Consider the following 24,789-nt stretch of genomic DNA (forward strand, 5'->3'; position numbering starts at 1 on the left):
CGGTGGTTCTTGATGGTGCTCTTGCAGTTGAGGTTGCTGTTGCTGTTAAGATTGTTGCTGCAATAGAGAGAGAGAAAAGTGTGTGTTGGGATTGTTATTGTTGTTGCTTGCTTGCTTGCTGTTGATATTGAGGTGATTGTTGCTGCAAGTAATGGTGTTGAGGGAGGAAGGGAAAGTATGCTTTGGAAGGAGGACTGTGATGAAGAAGGAGAAGGAGGAGGAATGTGTGTTGGGGAGGGAGATTGTGATGGGGAGGGAGAGAAAAGGGGGGCTGCGATGGGAGGAAGAGGGAAGGGGGTTGCATTGGGTAAGGGGAGGGCTGTGATTGGGAGGAAAAGTCTGCTTTGGGAGGAAGTGATTAGAGTTAGGGGGATGATTTGCCAGGTTAGTGGCCATGTCAGCATTGTACTTGTTGGAGATTTGTTCCGGCGAGTTTGGGGATACGTTTGTCAAATTTTAAAATCTTTTAGGGACTATTTTGTCAATAATATTTCGAATATCGATTTAGTATTTACCTCTTTAATTAAATTTATTAAATTATTTAATAATTCTCAGTGCACTTAGAATCCGTTTGGAAAGTTTCAAAAGTAATTTTTTTTAGCTTTTGACTTATAAAAAATAGTAGTATTCATATCCAATACAATTTTTGAAACCATATTGCGACTTTCTAAAAAACTATTTAGGAATTTATAAAAAAATAAAAAAAACTTTTCTCTTAATACTACTATTTTTTATCATATTTTTATAAAATAAATACTTTTAAAATAAAAAATTCAAACATAAAATAATTTTTTTATAAATTACTTTTAATATAATTATCTATTATTTAAACTATTTTTTCAAAAAGAAACTTAATTAAGTTGTTTATCCATTCTGGCTTTAAACTTCTACGTACAAGTATATTAAGGAAGCAACAACAAAGTGGCTGGGATCCCACAATATAGAATTGAGTATGGAGCTCCACATCTTGCTCTTACTTATCACACTCTCTCTACTCCCCACCATCATCCTCCGCCGCAGACAAAAGAATCGCCCACCGGGTCCACCCGGCCTACCTATCATCGGAAACCTCCACCAACTCGGCCCAAAACCGCACGCCACTCTCTCCACTCTTTCCAAAACCTACGGCCCCCTCATGTCTCTTCAACTAGGCTCCGTCACCGTTGTCATCGCCTCCTCGCCCTCCGCCGCCCAAGAAATCCTCCAAAAGCACGATAGCTCCTTCTCCGACCGCCCAATCCCGGACGCCATCACCGCTCAGCCCAACGTCCTCGACACCCTTGCCTGGTCCCCCGGCGGTCCAAGGTGGCGCAGCCGGCGCCGTCTATGCACGACGAAGATCTTCACCGCCCAGCGCCTCGACCTTCTCCAGCACCTCCGGCAGCACAAGGTGCAGCAGCTCGTGCAACACCTCCACCAGAAATCTGCCGCAAGAACGCCGGTGAACATCGGGGATCTGGCGTTCGCCACCATGCTGAACCTTGTGTCGAACACAGTGTTCTCGGAGGACGTGGTGGACCCGGAGTTCAAGAGCGCGGGGGAGTTCAAGGAGGTGGTGTGGCGGATCATGGAGGACGCCGGGAAGGTGAACGCGTCGGATTATTTTCCGGCGGTGAAGTGGTTGGACTTGCAGGGAATAAAGCGGCACGTGAGAGTTTCTTATTTGAGGATTCATAAACTGTTCGATGAAATGATTGGGAAGCGCGTGAGTTACAGAGACACTTGCGCTGCGCGTGGTGATGACTTCTTGGATGTGTTACTTGATCATTGCCAGCACCACCAGCACGATGATAGCGAGGATTACGATCCTCTCACTATCGATAACATCAAGCCTATGCTGTTGGTAATCAATCTCATTCTTTTTTCTTTTATTATAATCAGTATATCACAACAACAAAAAATATCTCTAAGGTTATATAAGTATTATTCAACAAAATTATTCGTATTCTATCTCCTTTGCTCATCAGTATTCACCTTTGTTGTGTTTTAATTTGATTTTTTTAAGTACTAAAATATTTTTAATAAGGACTAAAGAACTAAAAATAATGTTAGAATATATATAAATTTCAAAGAATTCTGCTTATTACCAAATCGGAAACTACGCGGCTTAATTCTGGCCAAAGACGTAACTTTCTCCTTTTTTTTTTCAACATCCTATTATAATGCATATCACATCACTTATTTTAGTATGGTAATTTATCTTATTATATACATAACTATGTTATTTTATATAAAATCAGTCAAAGTAGGTCGTCATCATTGCCACCAATAATCTTTTCATAAGGTTTCTTGTTGGGAGTGGTTTTTCTAATATCTAATAAGAGTAAAGATAATAAATAGAGTAGGTTCGATTTGGTCCAACCCCCATGATGTGTTACAAATTAACGTAAACTTTTGAGTATATAGTAGGAAAAGTATATGGAACCAACTAATAATCAGTCAAGAATGAAACAACATAATTAATTATAATTAGTTTTATTAATTTATAATTTAATTTGTTTGTTAAATTATTGTTGACCACGTTAGTGTTAGGAGAGAATCACGGAACAGATGCTTTGATCATTCATTAGTTGATTCCATATAATTAATTATGTTTTATAATGTGTAACACATGAAACATAGAAATCATATTCAAAACCATCCAATTTACAAGAAAAAGAAACATCTGTGTGCCTATTAGTAGCAATATCCGGTTATCAGTTGGCTGATTCTTGGCTTATATAGAGTTGGGACTAAACAAAATAAATAATAGACGTTGTTTAGATGGTTGAAAACAAGTTCTTTTTGCTATTTTTTCAACAACAACAATAAATATCATTGACAATATTATTCTTCGTCGTTTTCTACAACGACAAAATTTAAAGCATTATGGATGCGGTAATAAAAAATGTAACACCAAATTAAACAGGATTTGTTCATTGCGGGAAGTGACACTTCAGGATCAACAATAGAATGGGCAATGGCAGAGCTTCTACACAACCCAGAAAAAATGCAAAAAGCAAGAAAGGAACTCAACCAAGTAATTGGAACCACCAACAATGAAGTCAAGGAATCAGACATCCCTAAACTTGAATACACGCAAGCAATAGTCAAAGAAACTCTAAGACTTCATCCACCAGTGCCCCTTCTCTTGCCTTATGTCGCCGGAAACGACGTCGAAGTAGGTGGCTACACCATTCACAAGGGTGACCAAGTTCTGATCAATGCATGGTCTATAGGAAGAGACCCTCAGTTCTGGGATGATCCAATGGTTTTTCGGCCCGAAAGATTTCTGGGGTCGAAAATAGATTTCAAAGGGAGGGATTTCGAGTTCTTGCCATTTGGCGCGGGAAGAAGGATCTGCCCTGGAGTGGCCCTTGCCAACAGGATGATTACTTTGGCGGTGGCTGCCTTGGTCCATTCATTTGAATGGAAACTTCCAGAGGGTGTCACCCCTGAAAGTCTTGACATGACTGAGCAGTATGGAATAACATTGAAGAGACTTAGTCCTCTATGTGCCCTTCCAATTTCTGTATATTAAATGACTACTCACGTGAATTGTCCTCCTTAAATATGCCATAAATAATGATTTGATATATTTAATAATTTTTTATTATTATCTTTATAAAAAGACTACTGTTCATGTGAGTAGATTTTGTTATGTAATTACATATGAAGTAGTTTGCAAGACAAGGATTTAGTGAGCGTAAAAACTCAGTTGCAGTCGACTTCATGTGAAGTCGATATTTAAAAATCATTAGATAATTTGATTAATTTGACTAAATTTTTATCTAAAAATTTTAAAATATTAATTTATGTGAAATCCACTTCAGTTGAGCTTTCACCTTTTGATTAGTACTATATGTTATGTGTATATGAATTTTATTATGGTTGTTTATGATAGTAATAATTTGTTGCTACAAGAGCATGTGATTGGAAGGGAAGTTATTATATGCTTGGGGATGGAATTGATCAAAACCAAAAAACTTTTATTGAAAAATGGCAATATACAATTATATTAGAATCATTTTACATCCTCATCACATAATCAAATTAAAGCAGTGACATAGATAATCTATATACAACTTTGGTGATATTTTTCTTCTTGCAACACAACTGGAGTGCGTAAAGCAAAAAAGGAATAAAGAACAACACAACTTTGAGGATGAAAGTCATGGTCATTCCCCAACTTGCATGTCGCTCTAAATGGCACTGCATGAACCATACACCTTTATAATTAATTAAAATCCAATTAATAAAAATTAAACTTCAAAAGTTATATAATCATCATTATATATATAACATAAGTATTATATTAATTATTTTATATATATTATAATATATTAAAACAAGTATTATCTAAATCCGATTTTATCATACTCTGTCTAAAATTCCACTCTATTAAAAATCTGCTCCACACCCGAAAAATAATTATCCACTTCAAACGAATAAAACAAAATAACTACCTGCAAGTTCAGATAATATTGTCATATGTTACACCTATACGTAGGGCTGGAAGTGAACCGAATTGAGTCGAGTTAGACCAAACTCAAGCTCGGCTCACAAAAATTGAACTTGGTTCACAGCTCGACTCATTAATAATAGAGCCTATTTCTTAAGCTCAAGTTCGGCTCACCGAAAGCTCACGAGCTGGCTCGAACTCACAAGCTGGCTCAAATAATAGAAACATAATCTATAATCCTATATCAATAAATTATAACTTATATATTTTAAAAAAATATAAAAAAATAAATTTTATATATTATTTATCTATCAATAAATTATAATAATTTTTTATTTATGTTCTACATAAAAAATATATATAAAAAATAAATATAAAATTTTAAATTATTAAAATCATTAATATATATAATTATATATCACTATTTCATATGTATATATATAATATTAAAAGTATATATTAAATATTACTATTAAAAGTATATATATAATTATATATTACTATTTCATAACGAGCTGAGCTTATCCAAACTCAAGCTCGACTCATTTAATTTATGAGTTTAATTTTAGGCTCAAGTTTAGCTCACCAACTCACGAGTTTAGCTTATCGAGCTACTAACAAATTAAACTCGAGTTGGTTCATGAGTTGGCTTGATTCACTTCTAGCTCTACCTATATGCTACAAGCCTATAAAATGCTACTTTACTTATTAATAATTGAATTAATGATACTCTCCCGTCTAATATCTTAGGCAGCCCAAAGCCATAGCTATCTACCCAAAAAAAAAAAAAAAAACACATACACCCCTTTAGACGTTGCCATCATGTGCTAAGCTATATACTAATTATCTGTCGATATTACTAATATTTTGGTGCACGGCTAGAACATATACTACCCCTGCTATGGTGGAGGCCCAATTCTAAGCTAAGACCTGTCAAAAACAAGGTTAAAGACTAATCTAAAGGCGGAGGCCCAATACATAGTAACTCCGAAATTATTACAAATTAAATATCGCCATGCATAGCATACTTTTGATTGAATGACTAAATATGTAGCTTTCATATTTGAATTTTGGCTATGATCAAGCAATAGATAGTCTTTAAACATGTGTGTGAATGTATGATATAAATATGTAATGTCTAACATTAAGAATTGTCCAATTTATCTGACAAACAAATAAAAATATAAGCATGTATACAATTATTAGAGATATAATTAAAAAATAATATTATTTCTTTTTAATTATATTTTTTAATTTTTTTCCAAATTATGTTTAATATTTATTTGGCATATAAACTTTTTTTAATTTTTTTATCATATCTATGAAGATTGTAGATAATTTTAGAAGAAAATTAAAAAATATAATTAAAAAAAAGTGGTGTTATTAATCTGAGAGCGAAAGTCTTTCTATAATTATTTATTTTATTCTTCTTACTACTTTAAAAGTCTGTGACAAATAATTTCATAATACGATATAAAAAATATTACGACTAAAATATTTAAAATTCAGTTTTTATTATCCAAAAGAGAAAAAAAATCATTATCAGACAAATAAAAAATGTAAAATTAATACAATTCATACAAAAAGGTTATTGCATGAGCATAGGTGTGAAATATATAATATTCTTGTATTCTTATATTAACTTAATTAAATTTTTAGAATAAATAATTTTATGATACAAATTATTATTTTAATCCATAATAATGATGATTGAAAAATAGTCCAAGAAAAAAAAATACAAACAACCCTTCATTAAATTCAATACATTTATAATGTAGTTATTTAAAAGAATAAAAAAAATTGTTATATTAATAACCTCAAAATATCCTAATAACTAATAAGAAAAATTCTGCTAAATTGGTGGTGGGACTTATTTTAAAAAGGTTTTTTTCCTTTAAATAAAAAATAATTATTTACGCAAATAAAACAGATTATAGTAATTTACTAATATCCATGTTCAGTTGTATTTTTGCAGGCTAAAATTATAAAAATTAAAATTATATATATAGTTTCTGTTGGTACTAACAGTAAAAATAGAGTAAAATATATATATATATATATATATTTAGATTAATTATTTTTATACATACTGTCATCGTTAAAGTTGACACAAATAATTAGTATATTGAATAGTCAATAATATTTAATTTCAATACTTAAGTAAAATTGATTCATCAACGATTACCAACTTAAAAAGGTTTCTTTTAATTTAATTTTAGATCATTAATGATTTATTGATAGAATTTTAGAATTTTTTTTATAAGAAGATCGAAAAAAATATTACAAAATGGTTTTATTTATATTTTTCTAATAAAAAAAAGATATAAGTTAACAATAACATTATTAATATTTATGTCACTCGTTTCATTAATTATTTGTGTATGTCAAATTTAACAAAAATATAATATTAAACTTGTTTAAAATTTTGTAAGATAAAAATAAAACGTTTAAAATGTTAGACCTAAAATTTTATCCGAACGTTAAAAATTAAAATATATAGTACTTTATCATAATTATATTATTTAATTAATAGATTACTAACAATAAGATATATTAACAATAAAGACCAATCCCATTTCAAATATAATTGAATGTGACCTATTTTTCAAAAAGCCTCTGTATCCTTATCACAAGCTCCATTTTATTTTCACTGCCAACTCCAATGAAAATATGACTAATCTATTTTGTTTCGTTTTCGTTGTTAGTATTAGTGGAAATTATGTAATTCTAAAGTTTTGCAATTTTAGTATGTGAAAATGCAACTAAATATGTATATTAATAAATTTTTATAGTCTGATTTAGGACAATATATTATAATAAATAATGTAGCATCTATTATTATCAGAATGCATAAAATGAAAAATGGATACTAAAATACATTTTTTTTATAATTTATGTAAATCGTAACAAGAATTCTGCAGTTTATGAACACAAGTAATCTGTTATAAGAGTGTTGCGAATAACGTACTAGAGAAAATATGCATAAATCGCGACAGGCTAAATACGCTTTAGGAGTCTCGCGGATTACATTTGTGGTGGTTGAAAAGTTTTTTTAGAGAGAGAAGGAGAGGTTTTCTAGAAAGAGAAAAAGAGAGAAAAATTTGGGTTGGTCGAGTTGAGATCAGAGACGGGATTATGGCGGAGGCACGCAGTCTTTACAGGCTGAACGGCGTTGCGCACGTTGCTGGCAGCATAAACAAAGAGGTTAGTTTAGTTATTTTTAGTTAATGTATTTCGTATAATATTTTTCCTATGACTGTGATTTAGGTATTTAAATTTAGATTTACATTATTATTTTAAATCATAAAATTTAGTATTTAATTAATTTAGATTAAGGTCTTGAATCGTTTATACCTTTTATTGAATTTTATGATTAGAAAATAGGAACTATATGTTACCTGTTTAAACTTTAATATTGTATTTTTTGTGTTAGAATACTTTAAATTAGTGTGGAATTTTTTATATGTTTGATTTCTTCTGTCACATGCTCCAGCCGACTAGGTATATTTATAGTGCCCGGAGGCAGCAGAACATGCATTTGCATGACAGGATTGTATCCTATCTGGAGAGGGCTAATTTGTACCACCTGTCGAGGCTCAACGCCAGGTGGTTCTGGTTGGACGAGCCCTTAGTCAGTGCTTTCATTGAGAGGTGGCGTCCTAAGACGCATACATTTTATATGCCCTTTAGAGAGTGCACTATCATGCTGCAGGATGTAGCATACTAGCTAAGGCTGCCCATGGATAGTTTACCTGTATCCGGGTGTGATGAGTTTGGAAAACTCTAAATTAATATTTGTGATGACTAGACATTATTAATTATATTAATTACAAAATTATTAATGTGATTTTCATTTAACATATGTTAATTAATAATTTTGTGATGCAGGTTTATTATTGGGTCGAAAGAAAAAATAAAACAAATGTTGCAAGCCCAAATCAAAATTTACATTCAGCCTTGATTGAATGTTTCTATACTATATGGCTGAATTGATTGTTATGTTACTTGGGTCAAATTGATCCATTATTGCTCCAACCCCAAGTTAAACATATTTTGCTATAAACTCCAATGCATGATCCGAAAATAATTCATCAAAAAAGTAAATGTTGTTCTTTGCCTTATGCCTTCCAACAGATCTCAACTTTTGCCATATGATGGATTTCAAATTCACTCAATTTTCATTAATTGCATGGGAACTATGAGAGAGAAACTGTCATTGATTAGATGGCTTGACTTGATGAGGCATGCTACCTAAAAGCTAAAGGAAGTAAAAGCAAATCATTTTTCTTAATTAATGTATTAATATCCATTGTTTGCTTTTTTTTTTCTTCTCTCTCTCTCTCTCTCACACACACACACTTTCTTCATCTTGTTTCGGTCATTACCCAGCAACCATGGAAGCTACACATACCTACCGAAAAGAAGATGGAGCAAGCAACAAGACCATCTTAATGATGGCAAGAAAAAGAAAACATAAAGTATGCTGTGACTAAAATTCTCATTCACTTGTGGTAAGATATTGTGAAGAGATCTTGGCTCCTCCATACCAAAAATGGAAGTAAAGATCTTGGCCAACAAGGAGAAGATCCTTGGAGGGATGGCTTGTCTCTGACTCTGCTCAACCACCACAGGAAGTAGCTAGGGTGGCTACGTGATGGAAGAGGCAGAGATTGGAGCAGATAAAGCTATCATCATCATGAAGCACCAAGAGCCAAAAGTTCATATTGGAGAGCAAGTCAAGGATGGAGCGCTCGGATTGATGAAGAGTGATGACCAAGGAAGAACTAAAGGTATTTGCATGTTGGATTTTGCTTGGGTTACCTCTTCTCTCTCTCTGGCCGAACCGGTTACGTGTGAAGGAAAAAAAGTTAAGCTTGGTTTTATTTCAACTGTGGAAGCTTCCCCCTTCTATAAAAAGGGTGAACAGCCATGGTTTGATTCAAGGAGTTAGAAGTAAGCAGTGAGAGTTCAAGGCACAGGATTCTCATAGCTACCTAAGCTTATAGATTTTCTTCTCCTTCAATGTATTCTGTTTAGTATTTTTCTGTTTAATTTTCTCATGTCTTGAGTCTCATGGAAAAAGACAAATAGTGAGATTTGTATGAAAAAATCATAGAGCGGAAAAAGACAGAGAGTGCAAAATTAAAAAAAAAGTCATATATGTCTTTAGAGTTCCTTTGTACATCTGTGTTGTGTTTCATGATTCTGTGGGAATCCCCTTGTAAGTTGGGTTAGCATTGTGTTTCATGATTCTGTGGGAATCCCCTTGTAAGTTGGGTTAGCACTTTACAGTTTGTAATCAGGAAGATTATAGTGAAATTCCATCATTGTTGTGATGGAGACTAGATGTAGGCTGCACTACACTTAGCAACTGAACCAGGATATATCTGGGTGTAATTTTCTCTCTCTTCTACTCCATTTCTGTTTCTATTGCACAGGAGCTAAAACAAAAAAATTATCTCGTGCCAAGTGACGAGACAAAAATAAAATTCTCGTGGCTAGGAACGAGACAAAAATAAAAAAGTCTCCTCAAAGACCAGAAAGTGTAATTGATAGAAAAAGGGGGCTAAGATTCAACTCCCCTTCTCTTAGCCACTGAAAACCATCAGGGTGCCTTACAGATTTTGAGAAGCTTATGGAAGAAGACAAACTCGCGTGGGAGTGGTTTCAGGAACTGTTTGGCGAGCTTCCACCACATAATAAGGTAAAGTAGTATATAGTCCACTTCACCTGGTTTCATGAGAGGTTCAAGGTGCTGGCAGATGATGCTACGGAGGAGACCGTACGCATATATGCACGGGCTTATATTATGATGCTGCTTTCCACTCAATTGTTCGGTGACAAGAGTGGAAATCAGGTTCATATATGGTAGTTGCCCTTTGTGGCGAGGCTTGATGACATGGGCAGTTATAGCTGGGGGTCGGCAGCGTTGGCCTGGCTATATCGTTGCATGTGTCGGGTGGCCAACAGAAACGTGACAAACTTGGCAGGCCCCTACAGCTACTGCAGTCATGGATTTTCTGGCGGTTTTCTAGCCTCAGGCCACGGGAATTCGACACATATTCCTTCCCATTGGCTTCTAGGTATACATATCTATACAGTTAGACTTGACTGTAACTTTTTTTATTATGGTTCTACCTGTTAACATTGTATAACATTGTATTCGTTCAGGTGGGCTACTTACTTGCCGACATCCGACCGCAAGGAGGAGAGAGTCGTCCAGTGTCGCCTAGCGTTGGACCGTTTAGGTGATCGAGATGTAAGTTTATTCATTTTGTTTCAATTTTTATGTTGTAATTAACTATATATTTGTTAGTTAATGGACTAATAAATGTATTTTGTCAACGTCTGTAAATTGTTTGGGAGCCTTATGCTTCGCTCAACGTGATGGCTGTTGTTCATCCAGAGATTCTCATAGATGAGCACAGTCGGTTATGGTGTGCATGTACTTGCTTGATATACTTCGCCGTCATTGAGTGCCACCAAGTGGATAGGGTGCTGCCATAACTGGGTGGTATTCAGCACGAGTCTGAACCGGCCTCGAATACAGATTGGCTCCATGCCAAGGATGAGAGGGGTTGGGACAGATGGTTCCCGAGCTACTATCAAGTTTGACACCTTAGTTGGCAGAACAGGGTTGATGCTATCCTGAATATCCCCCGGGTTCCTGATCCCAGGCCGTTCGCAGACTTTTTGCGATGGTGGTATAGAGTGCCCATAGGTGTCTGTGGTTGGATTCATTGATTGCCGATCCTAAGACCGAGGAGATCAGTCAGGATGTTGTTCAGAGAGGATCGTCACAAACGCCTTCTAGGGTTCCGATGCCGGACGTGCCTGATAACAGGCGCGTCGAGCGGTGACGACGCGTTGGTACTCGGGCTACAGACCAGAAGTGGCAATGGCTGGATGACATGATTCAGGATGACAGATCTGGTGGCGACGGAGTCGGACATGCCAATCACCGTGTCCGACGTGGTGGTCCTCAGCGTTGGGTTGGTTCATCAGGGGTCGCATCTGGTGGTCCTTGTGATAGACCCACTAAGCAGGCAGGGCCGAAGATCCAGGAGGTTCCTATTACACATGTTTCGAGCTCCCAGATATACCATGAGATCCATGGACAGATGTATGATGACCTGGCGGGTCCGACTTTCACGATGGATATGGACCACGCGGTTGGGAATTCACAGTTCTATTCCGACTTTGCAGATCTCATCCGGGATGACGACCCTCCACATTTTCAGTAGCAGACCCCATAGGATCAGGTCCCGGAAACCCAGCCCCAGATGGACGTTCCGCAGGGGTACCACCCAGATATGGAGGACATGCAGCAGTACCAGTCGCAAATGCCTGACCCTCATGGGTTCCAGCCTCAGTTTCATGTAAATCTGAATAAGCCTGCTGGCAGCCCGTATGACAGTTAGTTGGGCATGTGAAGGACGCCTCCATCTGCATATGGCGTGGGCATGCCCGTCGATCCTCCAGCACAGCAGCGCCAGAGGCCAGCCAGAGTGAGACAGGCCGCTCGATGTGGTACAGGGTCGCATCTTCTGGGCGCATTTGGACATGACTCTCACGAGGAGGATGAGGACAGGCAGGAGCCGTAGCTTACTATTTAATGTTTTCATTGATGATACCTATGTATGTCAAATTTGTCATGTAATTTTGTATTATATGTGTTTGTACTTAGTTTATTTCCATGGAATTAGGTGTGTGTTATGTATGTTTTTGTGAACTATATACTTACTTTATTTTATGTTTATGCAAACTGCTCACTAACGCATAAACTGTTAGACCCCTGTCGCGGTTTATGCACAATAGTCATTCATACGTAAATCGCGACACCTCTGTCGCGGTTTATGCATATTTTCTCTAGCACGTAATCTGCGACACCCCTATAGCAGATTACGTGTATTCATAAACTGCGGGACCTCTGTCGCGGTTTACATAGATTATGGAAAAAAAAATGCATTTTGATATCCATTTTTCATTTGGTCAATTTTATGGTGCCTATCAATTGTTGCCTAACTTTTGCCTAATTTATCTTTTGTGGTAAATTTTGAATTTTTAAAAATAATTTATTTTTATATTTTTTAAATTAAATATTAATTTTTAACCCTTTTTAGTAAATAGATACCACTTTTTAGACATCATAGCATTCACCTTTCTATTTTATGCATTTTGTTAATAATAGATTCTACATATTATAGTAAATTATCCTATGATTTATTTGCATAAATAATAGAAATTTTTATTTAAAAAAAGTTTATTTTAAAATATATTTAGCTAATATATGTTCTAAAAATATCTAATAAATTTATCACTAATAAAAAATTTTAAATTTTTTTATTTAATATATATAAAATAAATATATTAAAAACTTAAATTTTTGATAGTTTTAATATTTTTTAATTTATAATTTTAGCATATATTTTTAGAGCACAAAATAAATAAATTCTTTTAAAATCGATTCTCTCCTTCGTTGTAAATGGTGTTTCACTGGCACCAAGAATTTCTTAATATCATCAATAGACAGTGAAATTAAAACGTTATTGTTTTCATAGGAACAGGAGCTTTTATTGTTTGTGTAAATTGGCAATCTCCCAAAAATGCAAGTGGTAAACTTTCTTTCAGCGTAACCTACGTGCGAACCAATGCAATTATTGTAACCCTTTTAAACACACAAATCAAGAGCACACTTCGCAAGGAAATACGTTGGCTTTTGAATCTTCTTATTAAAGGTAGGAAAATTCTTCGGTGTTTGTTAAAAGATGAAATTTAAATGCAATTAATTTTGTAAAAAGTTGATAATTAAAAATAATTAAATAATTTAATAGATTTAATTAAGTTATTATTTAATAAATTTTAATTATTAATTTTACATAAAATTAATTATATATGAATTTTTATCTTATTAAAATTGTACTTAATTTACTTAAAAATAGAGATAGAATAAAATAAAATTTAAATTTTTATGTTTAGATTTTATGGTGAAATTTAGTCATCATAAAAAATATCAACTTATATAAATTGTAGAAAAACTTTAGATGAACAATATTTTTTCTTGTTCTTGTATTATATTTGAATTAATATTAATAATTTTTTTCACACTAAAATAAAGTCTTAATTCTTAACATTCTCTTAAATTGTATGCACATAAATATACATTATTAATGTTTTAAAAAAGTTTAATTAATATGCTTTAAGCACACATATTAATTTTTTTATAAAAATTTATTTATATATAAAAAATATAAATATAAAATTTTAAATTATTTTTTATATGTTTATTAAAATAAAAATTTTTAAAATTTGTGTTGATAATATTTTTAAGCATTTTGCTATTCTGGTCCTAAGAACATTAATTAAACATACCATAAAAAATATTTTAATGTTTTTGATATATTTAATACATTAAAAATATAAAAAAATTATTTTTGTAATAAATAATATTAAAATATTTTATTTTACGGTATGCTGAACCAATACCCTTAGGATACAAATAGCAAAATCCTACTTTTAATATATGTGCTAAGATTCATGCATTCTCGTAAAAATCCTATTAAAAATAGTAGTAATTTTTAGAATGCGTTTAAAAAGGAGATTGAAATTGAAACTAAATTAAATTTTTGTATTGTGTTTGGTGAAAAATATATTGAATTAAGTTATGTCTCAATATTATGTTTAATTTAAAATAAATATAAAAATTAATAAATAAATTTAAAATTTAAAAAATTACACAAAAATATTTTGATAAAAAATATTATTAATTTTTCAATAATTATATTCAAAATTTCAATCCTTTATATTTTAATTTTTTAAAAATACCAAAAAAACTAAAATTTTAAAATAAATTAAAATTTTAGTTTCAGTCTCTCATCACCAAATATAATACTAAATCTTAATTCCCTAACCCAACTCTACCTTAGTGATAAGTTTGTCATCTTGCATGGGGTTTTGTACATTTTTAATTCGCACTTCTAGAAGCATGATGCTGCTCGGACACTTTTCTGTCTTTCTTCTACTTTTTTTTTCCTGTAACTTAAAAAATCTAGAGAAGATATGTATACACATCTGAGAAAATTAAAATAGTTTATTGGGTCTGAACCCTAACTTAACGAACAAAATTCAAAAACTAACAACTCATTTTCGTTAGGTTACATAGCTTTAAGAATTTGACTAACAAAATGCGTCAAGACTTACAAAAATTAATAAAAGAATATTGATACAAATTTTATAATTTTAATACATTCAATGTTTATAAAATTTTAAAAATTTTAGTCTTTTAGTAAAGATAAAACTGTCTGCTTTTGAACATACCAGCACCTATATTGGCAAAGTCTCACTAAATTAAAAAAAAAAAAGTGTCCATGAAAGCAATACACAATATAAGCGGAGCATAAACACTCCTTACATATCAATATAGAGCCATCTGCTTGCAACCATAGATGCATTGAACAACCAATGGTCCCATTAATAATAATATATAATCGTCAAAGATCAAGTTAGTCTACATTATTGCATAGAAAAGATATACGATAAACGTATTGAATAAATTCTTGTAGTAGGGCCATTTTATTTTAACATTAAACATATGTAATGCTAATAATGGAGTAGTCTTTATAGATAGATAAGTACTCAAAATCTATGCAATTCATTGACCAACCAAAATTAAAGTTCTTTAATTATTGAATACCTTGATTTCATATTGTCATATAATAAGCCGTGTTATATAATATATAGCAAACTACTTGATTTTGAAGAAAGACATAGTCCTATGTTGAAGATTGATATTTGATAGAGCTAGGTACAGTGTGAAAACAAGTTACTTGGTGCGTAAGGTAGTGATGCAGTTGTGCAGTCTTGAATGGCGCGTGGGCACGTGCGGCATCGAAGTGGGTGTGTTGGGAAAACGCATCAAGCATATGTAATTGTGCACTGCACGGTGCAGCCTGGCTTCCCGCCCTAACACACGCGCGCGCCTCGTAACTAAATTCGGAGCTCCGGGATCCGACTTTAATGTGCGCAGCGCACAATCGGATGTTGAAATTTGTGAGGTTTCTTTCAACTATTATCCTATATTAACCAGTCACATTGTAAGAATTTAATTTAATTTTTTGATACATTTCGCATAAAACAGTTATATATATATATATAATTATGTAATATAATATATTTTTTTTAATTTTTACTGTATAAGTAATTATTTTATTTTAAAAAATAAATATAATTAAATAATTATATAAAACGTTTTATATTATTAATGTATTAAGACTAAATTCATATATTAATATAATAATATTAAATTAAAAGAATTTTAGAATTAATAATTGTAATTTATAATGATTAACACTTTTAATCAACAATCTAATATTCTTAAGAATTTTGTTAATTTATGTCCTAAGAACGTAAGTTAAGCATATCATAAAAAAATATTTTATAAAAATTATTACAATTTTTTTATATTTTTAATATATTAAATACATCAAAAATATTAAAAAACTTTATTATTATATTTTTAAAATATACTCTTAAAACACAAATTAGTTAAATCTTATTTTTAATTCATTAACCTAACACCATATTTTTAACAAATATTTTTAAATATTATTAGCTAATAAATTCATTGTTGGCTTTGTAGCAATTCTGTTAAATTAAATAGCCAATAGATATTTGTTCATACCCTAGTCCAATACTAAAGTCCAGGTCCAAACTAAAAGCCCAATTCAAGGATTGACTCTCGTTCGACACCGACCTTTTCTCAAGAAGTCGGATCTAATCTCGACCTGCTCTAAGGAAGTTGGGAGTAAAGATTAGCTGACAGATAACACACATTTAAATAAGTAACTGTCCCTAAAATCTCTCAACCCACTTCCAGGAGTCATATCCCAACTTTCCTAAAATAAAGGGATGGTTATCCTCCTTAAAAGGTAAAACTACTCCAACGGTGATTATTGGTTCACCACTATAAATACACTGACACTCCTCAGGTATCTCTAAATTTCAATACTCTTAAACTTGTTTAGACCTTTGCTGACTTAGGCATCGGAGTGTCTTTGCAGGTATCACCTCCCATTCCCTCGCGCGTACACAAGTCGAACGGAAGCTCTCAGACGTAAACCTAGTTAAAGGGCTCCCTCTTTCAAACGATTGGGCTAATCCAACGAGTTCAGTCCATCAGTCTCCGATTACCCATTATAACAATATTATTACTTTTTAATTCTGTTTAAAATATGAACTAATTATTAATAACTAAAAAAATTGATTCTCAATCTTTTCAGACTTATTTTTATTACTAGCTTAAAGATTATTATTTTAAATGAAAGTGAATTTGATTAAATCTCACGCAACCTATCAAAAGTAGCCTTTAGTTTAAATATGCTTTTATATCGTGCTAAGTATATATATTATAAAGTTTGTATTATTGGTGTTGGCTTACTCTTCTATTTTATTTTTACTTGTTGTATAGCTCTCTTTTGAACACAAACCATGAGTCAAGGATTAGTATTCTATCTACATTGAACACATACAGACTATGACCCATAACCTAAGACCATTATTTATGTTAAATTATTAAAAAAGATATATTTTAAAGTGAAAGCATATTTAATTAGATCCATGAATACAATTAAATGATTTTGTTTTCTTGATCTTGATGTAGTTATTGATTATTGTATTGGTTTGTTATTCCTGATTCTAATACATGACTTTTTTTATATATATAATTTTTCTTAGTTAAAATCTATCAAATTTTTAGTGGTAGAATAAAATAGCAACTCTCTAATAGATAAAAATTGTAAGATGCTTTTGGTATATATGAGACTAAAATCTTAAAACTTTATTTTATTTATACCTATTTATAAGTTTTTATAAAAAACAAATAAAATAGTATAATATTAATTTTATTTGCGTCAAGATTTAAATTGGTAAATAATCTTAAGATATTTATTTTATTAATTAAAGTAGTAATGAAATTACTATATACAAGTCGCATAATTTCTGCCCTACTGCCATTAGGGTAGGGAAAAGAAACACGAAAGACTAGCGGGCAGAGATTGAGTCTTCTTGGCAAAAAAGTCTGGACACTTATTCTGAACACTCCATGTCTTTGCTATGAGGATTTTGGTAACTCTTACGAGAGAAGTGTTTTCTAGGTGTTCCACATCATGCCACTGAATAAACTTAAAGGAATAAAATAGGTAAAGAAAATAAAATTTTTTTAACAACAAAATCACTTAATCCAAAAGATTAAGTTCTGATCGAATTGGTCGATTAAATCGGTCTAATTGAAAATCGACGATTTTTAATGGTCTAGTTTTATATCTTATGACGAAATCGACTAAAAACTATTAAATTGGTTAAGAATCGATTAATTAGATCAAATTAAAAACTGATCGATCATTCTTAAACAACGCTGTTTTGTTAAATTAAAAAAAAGTACTGAACACGTTCCCTATTTTCTTTCAACTCCCTCCTTCGTCCAATTGAGAAAAAAAAAAGTGACCATAGTTTCTTCGACGGTTTCACTACCGCCGTCCATGGTTGTTCGCAATCGACTTCCCTGTTTGACCTGTCTCCAACCCACTTTTCGCTTTGTTTTGTCTCAGCTCAGCATCCATCCTCCCCACGACTTCACTGTTTGTGATACTTGCCATTGTCTGCCGCCTTCGTGTTGCTCGCCATCGTCTCGTCGTTGTCCTGTTCTCCATCATGCTCAACTGCTATTGAAGGTTAGTGGCAGTGCTAAGAATATTACGTTTTTCTTTTTATTATCTGTTTTAATTTCTAAAAGTGAAATTATTGATAAGATTATAGAAATTTTGTGTTATTGTTGAACTTATTGTTAAAAAAATAGCTTTGCTATGCTGCTGCTTTTTTTTTTATTTTGAATTTCTGGCTTTGCTATTTTTTTATTTTTGTTGATGATTTATTGATTTTAAGATTTTTGTTGATTATTTATTATTGTTTTTGAATTTTTATTGATGATTTATTTGATTTTTGGCTCTGTTGTGCTGCTGGTATTTTTGATTATGTTGATAAAAGCGATTATTTTTTACTGTGTGTTGATTTATTGATTTCAGTTATGGATGATTATTTCTTAAATGATTATTTGATTTCTGGTTCTACTCTGTTACTGCTGTTTTTTACTGTGTTGATAATTTATTGATTTCAGTTATGGATGATAGTATTAAACAAGAAGTAACTACGGATAATAATACATCTATGGATGATAATTTGTCTGCCAATCCTCCTATATATTTTGAATGATATTGCTAATCTTAATCCTCCTAATTCTAACAATAGTCAGTCACAAGCTTCTTCTAGTTTACGAAAAAAAAAAATATATCTAACTTAAAAATATGTTGCTTTACAAATAGTGAATAGAAAGCCACAATATAAATATTTATTTTGTCTACAAATTTTTAATGGAGGCAAAATTCGCAGAATAAAAAAACATTTGACAAAGATTATTGGAGATGAGAAAAAATATCCTAAAGTTTCGTATGATGTGGAGAGACAAATAAAAAGTTTATTGAAAAAAATTCAGAACAATAAAAACAAAAGAAAAATAACTTTTAGTAAAGAGAGTGGTGATAAGATAAAAGATACAATTGATAAAGTAATAACTCAAGAAGAACTACAACGTACTTTGAGTCAGCAAGTGGTTGGAGACAATCAAAAAAAAAGTCAAAGTCATTCCTTCTATATTTACATCAAAAAGAATTAACTTTAAGAGCTCAACAAAATGTTAAAAGTGTTTTTTAAAACAAAGAAGAGATGTAGGAAGTTGATAAATAATTTGCTCAGTTAATTTTAAATTGTAAAATTCTCCTTAATACAGTTATCTCGTGATTTTGATACCATCATATATGATTTTAGTTGATAATATTTTATATAGTATTTTAAATTTAGAATATATTTTAAAATTTATATTAGAATATTTAATTTTAGGATGTTTATTAGTTATAACTTTTTTTATTATTTTATTTTAAAATAATTTTTTTAATTAAACTATATACTTAGAATTGATTGAATCAATAAATAATTAAAACAGTTCAATAATCAATCTGATTCTCATAATCTTATATCTAGCATATAACACTTGATATCCATATAATTTTAGTTTAACAAATTAAGAATTAATTGACTGTACATCGAAATTTTATTTAAGATTTGTTGCTAAATAATAGATGGCTCTAATATAGTTGTACTAACGAAGTAACATTTTACTTTCTTCTTTTGAATAAGGTGACATATGTCACCGTTACACATATACACCAAAATCAAGGGTGCAAATAGCAGGACTCTTTTCAATAAGAAAGACCACATGTAGCGAAGTATATTTGGCCACTTCAACACTAATTGAAGGAGTAAATGTAGCAAAATAATAAACAAAGGAACAAGTATACGGTTTTGGCCGCATTTATACCCTCAGCAAATTGCCACGTACCTCTAACTTCCATTACAAGCAAACTCCTTTTGCCAATTTAAAAATCACAAAAAATATCTTCAAACTTACACTACCAACTAAACTTCTACTAAATACATGCACATGCACAACTATTTATACCAAGATCCTCATGCCCCTCCTCTTCACCCCAACAACAATTTCCTCCTTTTCTCGATTTCATTGTCAATTACACAATGGGGATATCTTCAACCACCTTAGACACAAATTGGTGGGTGCTTACACTCCCAACCATAATAGGAACACATAATAACATACTTAACAATCTAATCTTTGTAGCCTCAATTGCACTTCTCTCCATTGGAATTTTAGCATGGGCATTATTCCCAATGGGAGGAGTAGCTTGGCGAAACGGCCGGAACCAAATGGGCCCTGTCCCAATTCCAGGGCCCAAAGGGTTCCCGATCTTTGGTATATTATTCAGCTTGAACCATGGCCTTCCACACCGAACCCTAGCTTCCATTGCTTCCACCCTCTCCGCTACACAACTCATGGCCTTCAGCTTAGGCTCCACACCTGCAGTTATCACCTCAAATTCTAACATGGCACGCGAAATCTTGAATTCACCCCATTTTGCGGATCGTCCCATTAAAGATTCCGCAAAGAGCCTCATGTTCAGTAGAGCCATTGGGTTTGCGCCCAACGGCTCATACTGGCGTTTACTTCGAAAGATTGCATCCATTCATCTCTTTTCTCCTAGGCGCATCGCGGCCCATGAGGCCGGTCGCAGGCATGATTGCGCCGCCATGTTGCAAGCTGTGGCTCAAGAACAATCACAAAATGGGGTTGTTTTCCTAAGAAAACACCTCCAAGATGCGGCTCTTAACAACATTATGGGAACCGTCTTTGGAAAAAGATACAACATGGAAGAACAAAAGCAGAATAGCGATCAGCAAGTTGAGGAGCTTCGTGAGATGGTGAGGGAAGGGTTTGAGCTCTTAGGAGCTTTCAACTTGTGTGATTATGTTCCATGGATGAGGTTCTTCTACGACCCTTTTCACATCAAGGAACGGTGTTCCGCTCTTACTCCTCGCGTAAAGAGGTTTGTGAAGAGGGTTTTGGATGAACATCGATTGGGTCATCAGGACAAGAAGATTATTTCTGATGGATCAGACTTCGTGGATGTGCTGCTCTCGTTGGAAGGGGATGAAAAGCTCCAAGATGACGATATGATTGCGGTTTTATGGGTTTGTGTTCTTTAATTTGCATTATATACGGTACAAACTCAAGTGAAGTTGACTCTACGTAAAAGTTGATACCTGAGAGTTATTAGATAATTTGACTGATTTGATTAAATTTTTATCTAACAGTTCTTAAGTATCAATTTTACGTAAAATTGATTTCACCTGAGTTTTTATCAATATATATATTAATTATTATAATGACTTAGGAATTAAAGGTTGTTGACCATTGCATGCATGCACATGCATCTCATTAACACGTGTATCTTAGGAAAATGATTATAACCGTATTTTAGTTTAAAGTCTCAAAACATTAAGCATCCTTAGATCCCCTCCCTAGTTAGTGATACGCGAGTTTTGTTTGACAGAGATAGATTTAAAAAGTTAGTGCAGTTGTGTGGAAGGGTGATTTTAATTAAGACATAAATAGAGTGTTTTTTTTTCATGAAAATATTGAATTTTGACACGTGGCTAAATTTCGTGGGTGTCTTGTGATTGTCATAGGTTTTTGTGATGGATACAACATACTCTCACACAGCACGCAAAAACAAAAAGTGTCTGATGTTTTTCTACAAAAGATTAGTTTACTTAATTTATCTTGTAAATTAAGTAATTAACTAGCCATATTTTTTATCGGGAAAAGTATAAGAAAGTAATTTTTAGACAGTGAATATTAATTATCTTTTAATTAAAAAATTGTTTTTAAGAAAATTTAAAATTTATAATAAATAAATAATGATTTTCGTTGAAAAAATTTCCTCATCAGCATGACATTATTAAAAATCTAATTTATCTATTATTCAAATTATTTAGTATTTTTATTATCTAACTACTATATTTACCCTTTGTGTAATTATCTGCAGGAGATGATATTCCGTGGCACAGACACAACAGCACTTGTAACCGAATGGGTAATGGCAGAGCTTGTTTTGAACCAAGAAATTCAGGCTAGGCTTCGCAATGAGCTTTACAATTCTCTTGGGGACAAGAACAACATTACAGATGCTGACGTGGCAAAACTAACATATCTTGAGGCCATTGTGAAAGAGACTTTGCGATTGCACCCAATTGGTCCACTCCTTTCATGGGCCCGCTTGTCCACGTCAGATGTCCAGCTCAGCAATGGCATGGTGGTCCCATCGAACACCACAACAATGGTGAACATGTGGGCCATAACTCACGACCCCAACGTGTGGGAGGATCCATTGGAGTTTAAACCTGAGAGGTTTTTGAAGGCTCAAGGAGGCATTGACTTTGACATAAGGGGCGTTGACCTTAGGCTTGCACCGTTCGGTGCCGGCCGTAGGGTTTGCCCCGGCAAGAACCTTGGCCTTGCCACTGTCACCCTTTGGGTGGCTAAGTTGGTTCACCGGTTTGAATGGTTGCAAGACATGGCTAACCCTGTTGACCTAACCGAAGTGCTCAAGCTTTCTTGTGAAATGAAAACCCCTCTAAAAGTTGTGGCTATTCCAAGGGTTGGTTAATATTATAAATAAATATTGATAAAGATATACTCTTTTTATTTTATATTGACAGTTGTTTTAACTATTTTCTTTTGTATATTCGTATCTTTAACTTTGACCTACGAATATATAAAAGAAAAAAAAAACACGACTGACGATATAAAAATGAGTGTTTTCACTAGGACTTATGCGTATTGTTGTGTAAAATATACCAATGTGAACTACTTCTAAATAAGTTGGCACTGCCTTCAAGGTTAGTTGAACAATGTGTGAGAGAATGTGAGATAGCTCTAGGTATATATCCTTTGATGTATTATATTGTAGTAGCAGTACTTATTATAACTTATGTATACCGTAAGCAATACATATAAATATACTTCTCCATCTGTTACTATACATATAATCTTGGACCTTGAAATAAAACGGTCTTTTGTTCCTTATTAACTTTCAATTAATAAAACGTGGTCAAATATGTATACTTTGTATGCGTGACCATGCAAAGTGTGGCACTTCATTTAATTAATTAAATCCTAAACATACTCCATGCATGTGCATGTGAATGCAACTTTGGTTTACCATGGAAAGCACATATTTAAGATAGATTTGAAGAGATAAAAAAGATAAAGCTAAATTTAAGATACTAAGTCCATGCATGTGTATCATAATAATGAACAAATATAAAATGGATATATATTCTGTTAAAGGTACAACTAAATATGTTAAAATATAGTTAGAAAGATCGTTGTTGGATATTGTGGAGTTTGTGAAATTATTGTATGGATGAATTTTATGCATCGAAATGATAGCGGAGCAACGCGTCAAGGTTTGGTCATTCATGGAAGCATGAGCTTTTTCGATGTGCAAGATTTTTCTAGCCATTCTAGCTAGTTAGCTAGCTACTTGCTAGGTCGGTTGCTACCGGTAAGTAATTAACCTAACATTCTCGTCACTGTCTTCCACAAATAAATAAACGAGCAATGTTAGCAGCAATTTTTATGATTGGTAGCAACAAATAGCCATCAATAATAATTTAATAATGTGAGATTAATATGAGATTTCATTCAATGATTTACATTTTTCTGTTGGTTACATGCTGGTCAAAATTCAACAAAACTGCTGGCTCTCTATACTTTTCCATAAATAAATGAGTAATACGTGTTAATAAAAACTTAAAATAAAAAATTACTATATATATAGATACATTTTAAAATATTTAATTATATTTAATTTATAGCTAAAAAAATTAACATATTTAATTATATTATATATACACTAAAATTAGTTATTAATATAAAATATATATTAAAAATAAAATAAATTTATATGTATATTTATATACGAATATATCACAATTGATTTAGCAAATAATTTTTATTGTATAAGTATTATTTTTAAATATTTATAATATTAAATATTAACTATTATTATACAATAAAAAATATATAAAAACTTTTCTCTTATGAAAATAAGATAAAAATTTATGTACAGTCGACTTCAGGTGAAGTTGATAGTTGAGAGCTATTAGATAAAAATCTAGTCAAATTATCTAACGATTTTTAATTATCAACTTCACGTAAAATTGATTGCACCTGAATTTGTATCAAAAAATAAAAGGTCACTATTTTCAGTGCATAGTGGTAAGTGATCTCTACCTCCTTGGTTGCATGGATTATACTCTAGTCACAAAAAAAAAAGACTCTAGAGTCTACGTATATGTGTTTCCTTAAAAGCTGCAAACAATAATGAACGGGCCTAGTTAACCGTTTCTTGGATACTATTTGTGTTATCCGGCTACAATTTCAACATAGTCGGTGCCAACAAATGATAACTACCGGTGGAGGGCACCTTATTTATGTATTGCTGACTTCATTTCGAATTCCAAGTCAAATTGATCATGTTTGTTTAATTAATTGATCAACCACATTTCTTTGCCCATTTTATGCATTGATTCAGCGCCTCTGTTTCCTTTTCAAAACCCAGCAATCACGGTATGTTCTTTTCATATTTTTGAAACCAAAATTTTCGGTAGTTTTAGTTATTCTATTAAAATTAAGACTATATTTAGATTAGTTAATATTTACAGAAATATTTATAAACCTTTCATAAAAGTGACTCTTATACTAGTAACGAAAAATTGAAACTCGAGTTTAACATTTTTTACCAACTAGTTCCACTTCCACTGCATTTATTTTGACCTAGCTAACAACTTTTGAAAATGTTTACAAATTGAACTCCAGA

The 24,789-nt window shown here is 32.3% G+C and overlaps 2 protein-coding genes across 2 annotated transcripts; both read left to right on the top strand.

The window, feature by feature from the left end:
• Positions 1-754: 754 nt before the first annotated feature.
• On the top strand, positions 755-3,627 carry LOC112712504 (geraniol 8-hydroxylase). The gene is made up of 2 exons (XM_025765410.2): positions 755-1,843; positions 2,909-3,627. The coding sequence occupies exons 1-2, from the start codon at positions 953-955 to the stop codon at positions 3,518-3,520; spliced, it is 1,503 nt and encodes a 500-aa protein (XP_025621195.1). The 5' UTR covers positions 755-952; the 3' UTR covers positions 3,521-3,627.
• Positions 3,628-20,083: 16,456 nt separating this feature from the next.
• Positions 20,084-22,572, top strand: LOC112713119 (cytochrome P450 78A7-like). Its single transcript, XM_025765863.3, has 2 exons — positions 20,084-21,094; positions 21,952-22,572. The coding sequence occupies exons 1-2, from the start codon at positions 20,084-20,086 to the stop codon at positions 22,570-22,572; spliced, it is 1,632 nt and encodes a 543-aa protein (XP_025621648.1).
• The last annotated feature ends 2,217 nt before the right edge of the window (positions 22,573-24,789 follow it).

The sequence above is a fragment of the Arachis hypogaea genome, chromosome 9 (genome assembly GCF_003086295.3).
Source record: "Arachis hypogaea cultivar Tifrunner chromosome 9, arahy.Tifrunner.gnm2.J5K5, whole genome shotgun sequence".
Classification (NCBI taxonomy): Eukaryota; Viridiplantae; Streptophyta; class Magnoliopsida; order Fabales; family Fabaceae; genus Arachis; species Arachis hypogaea.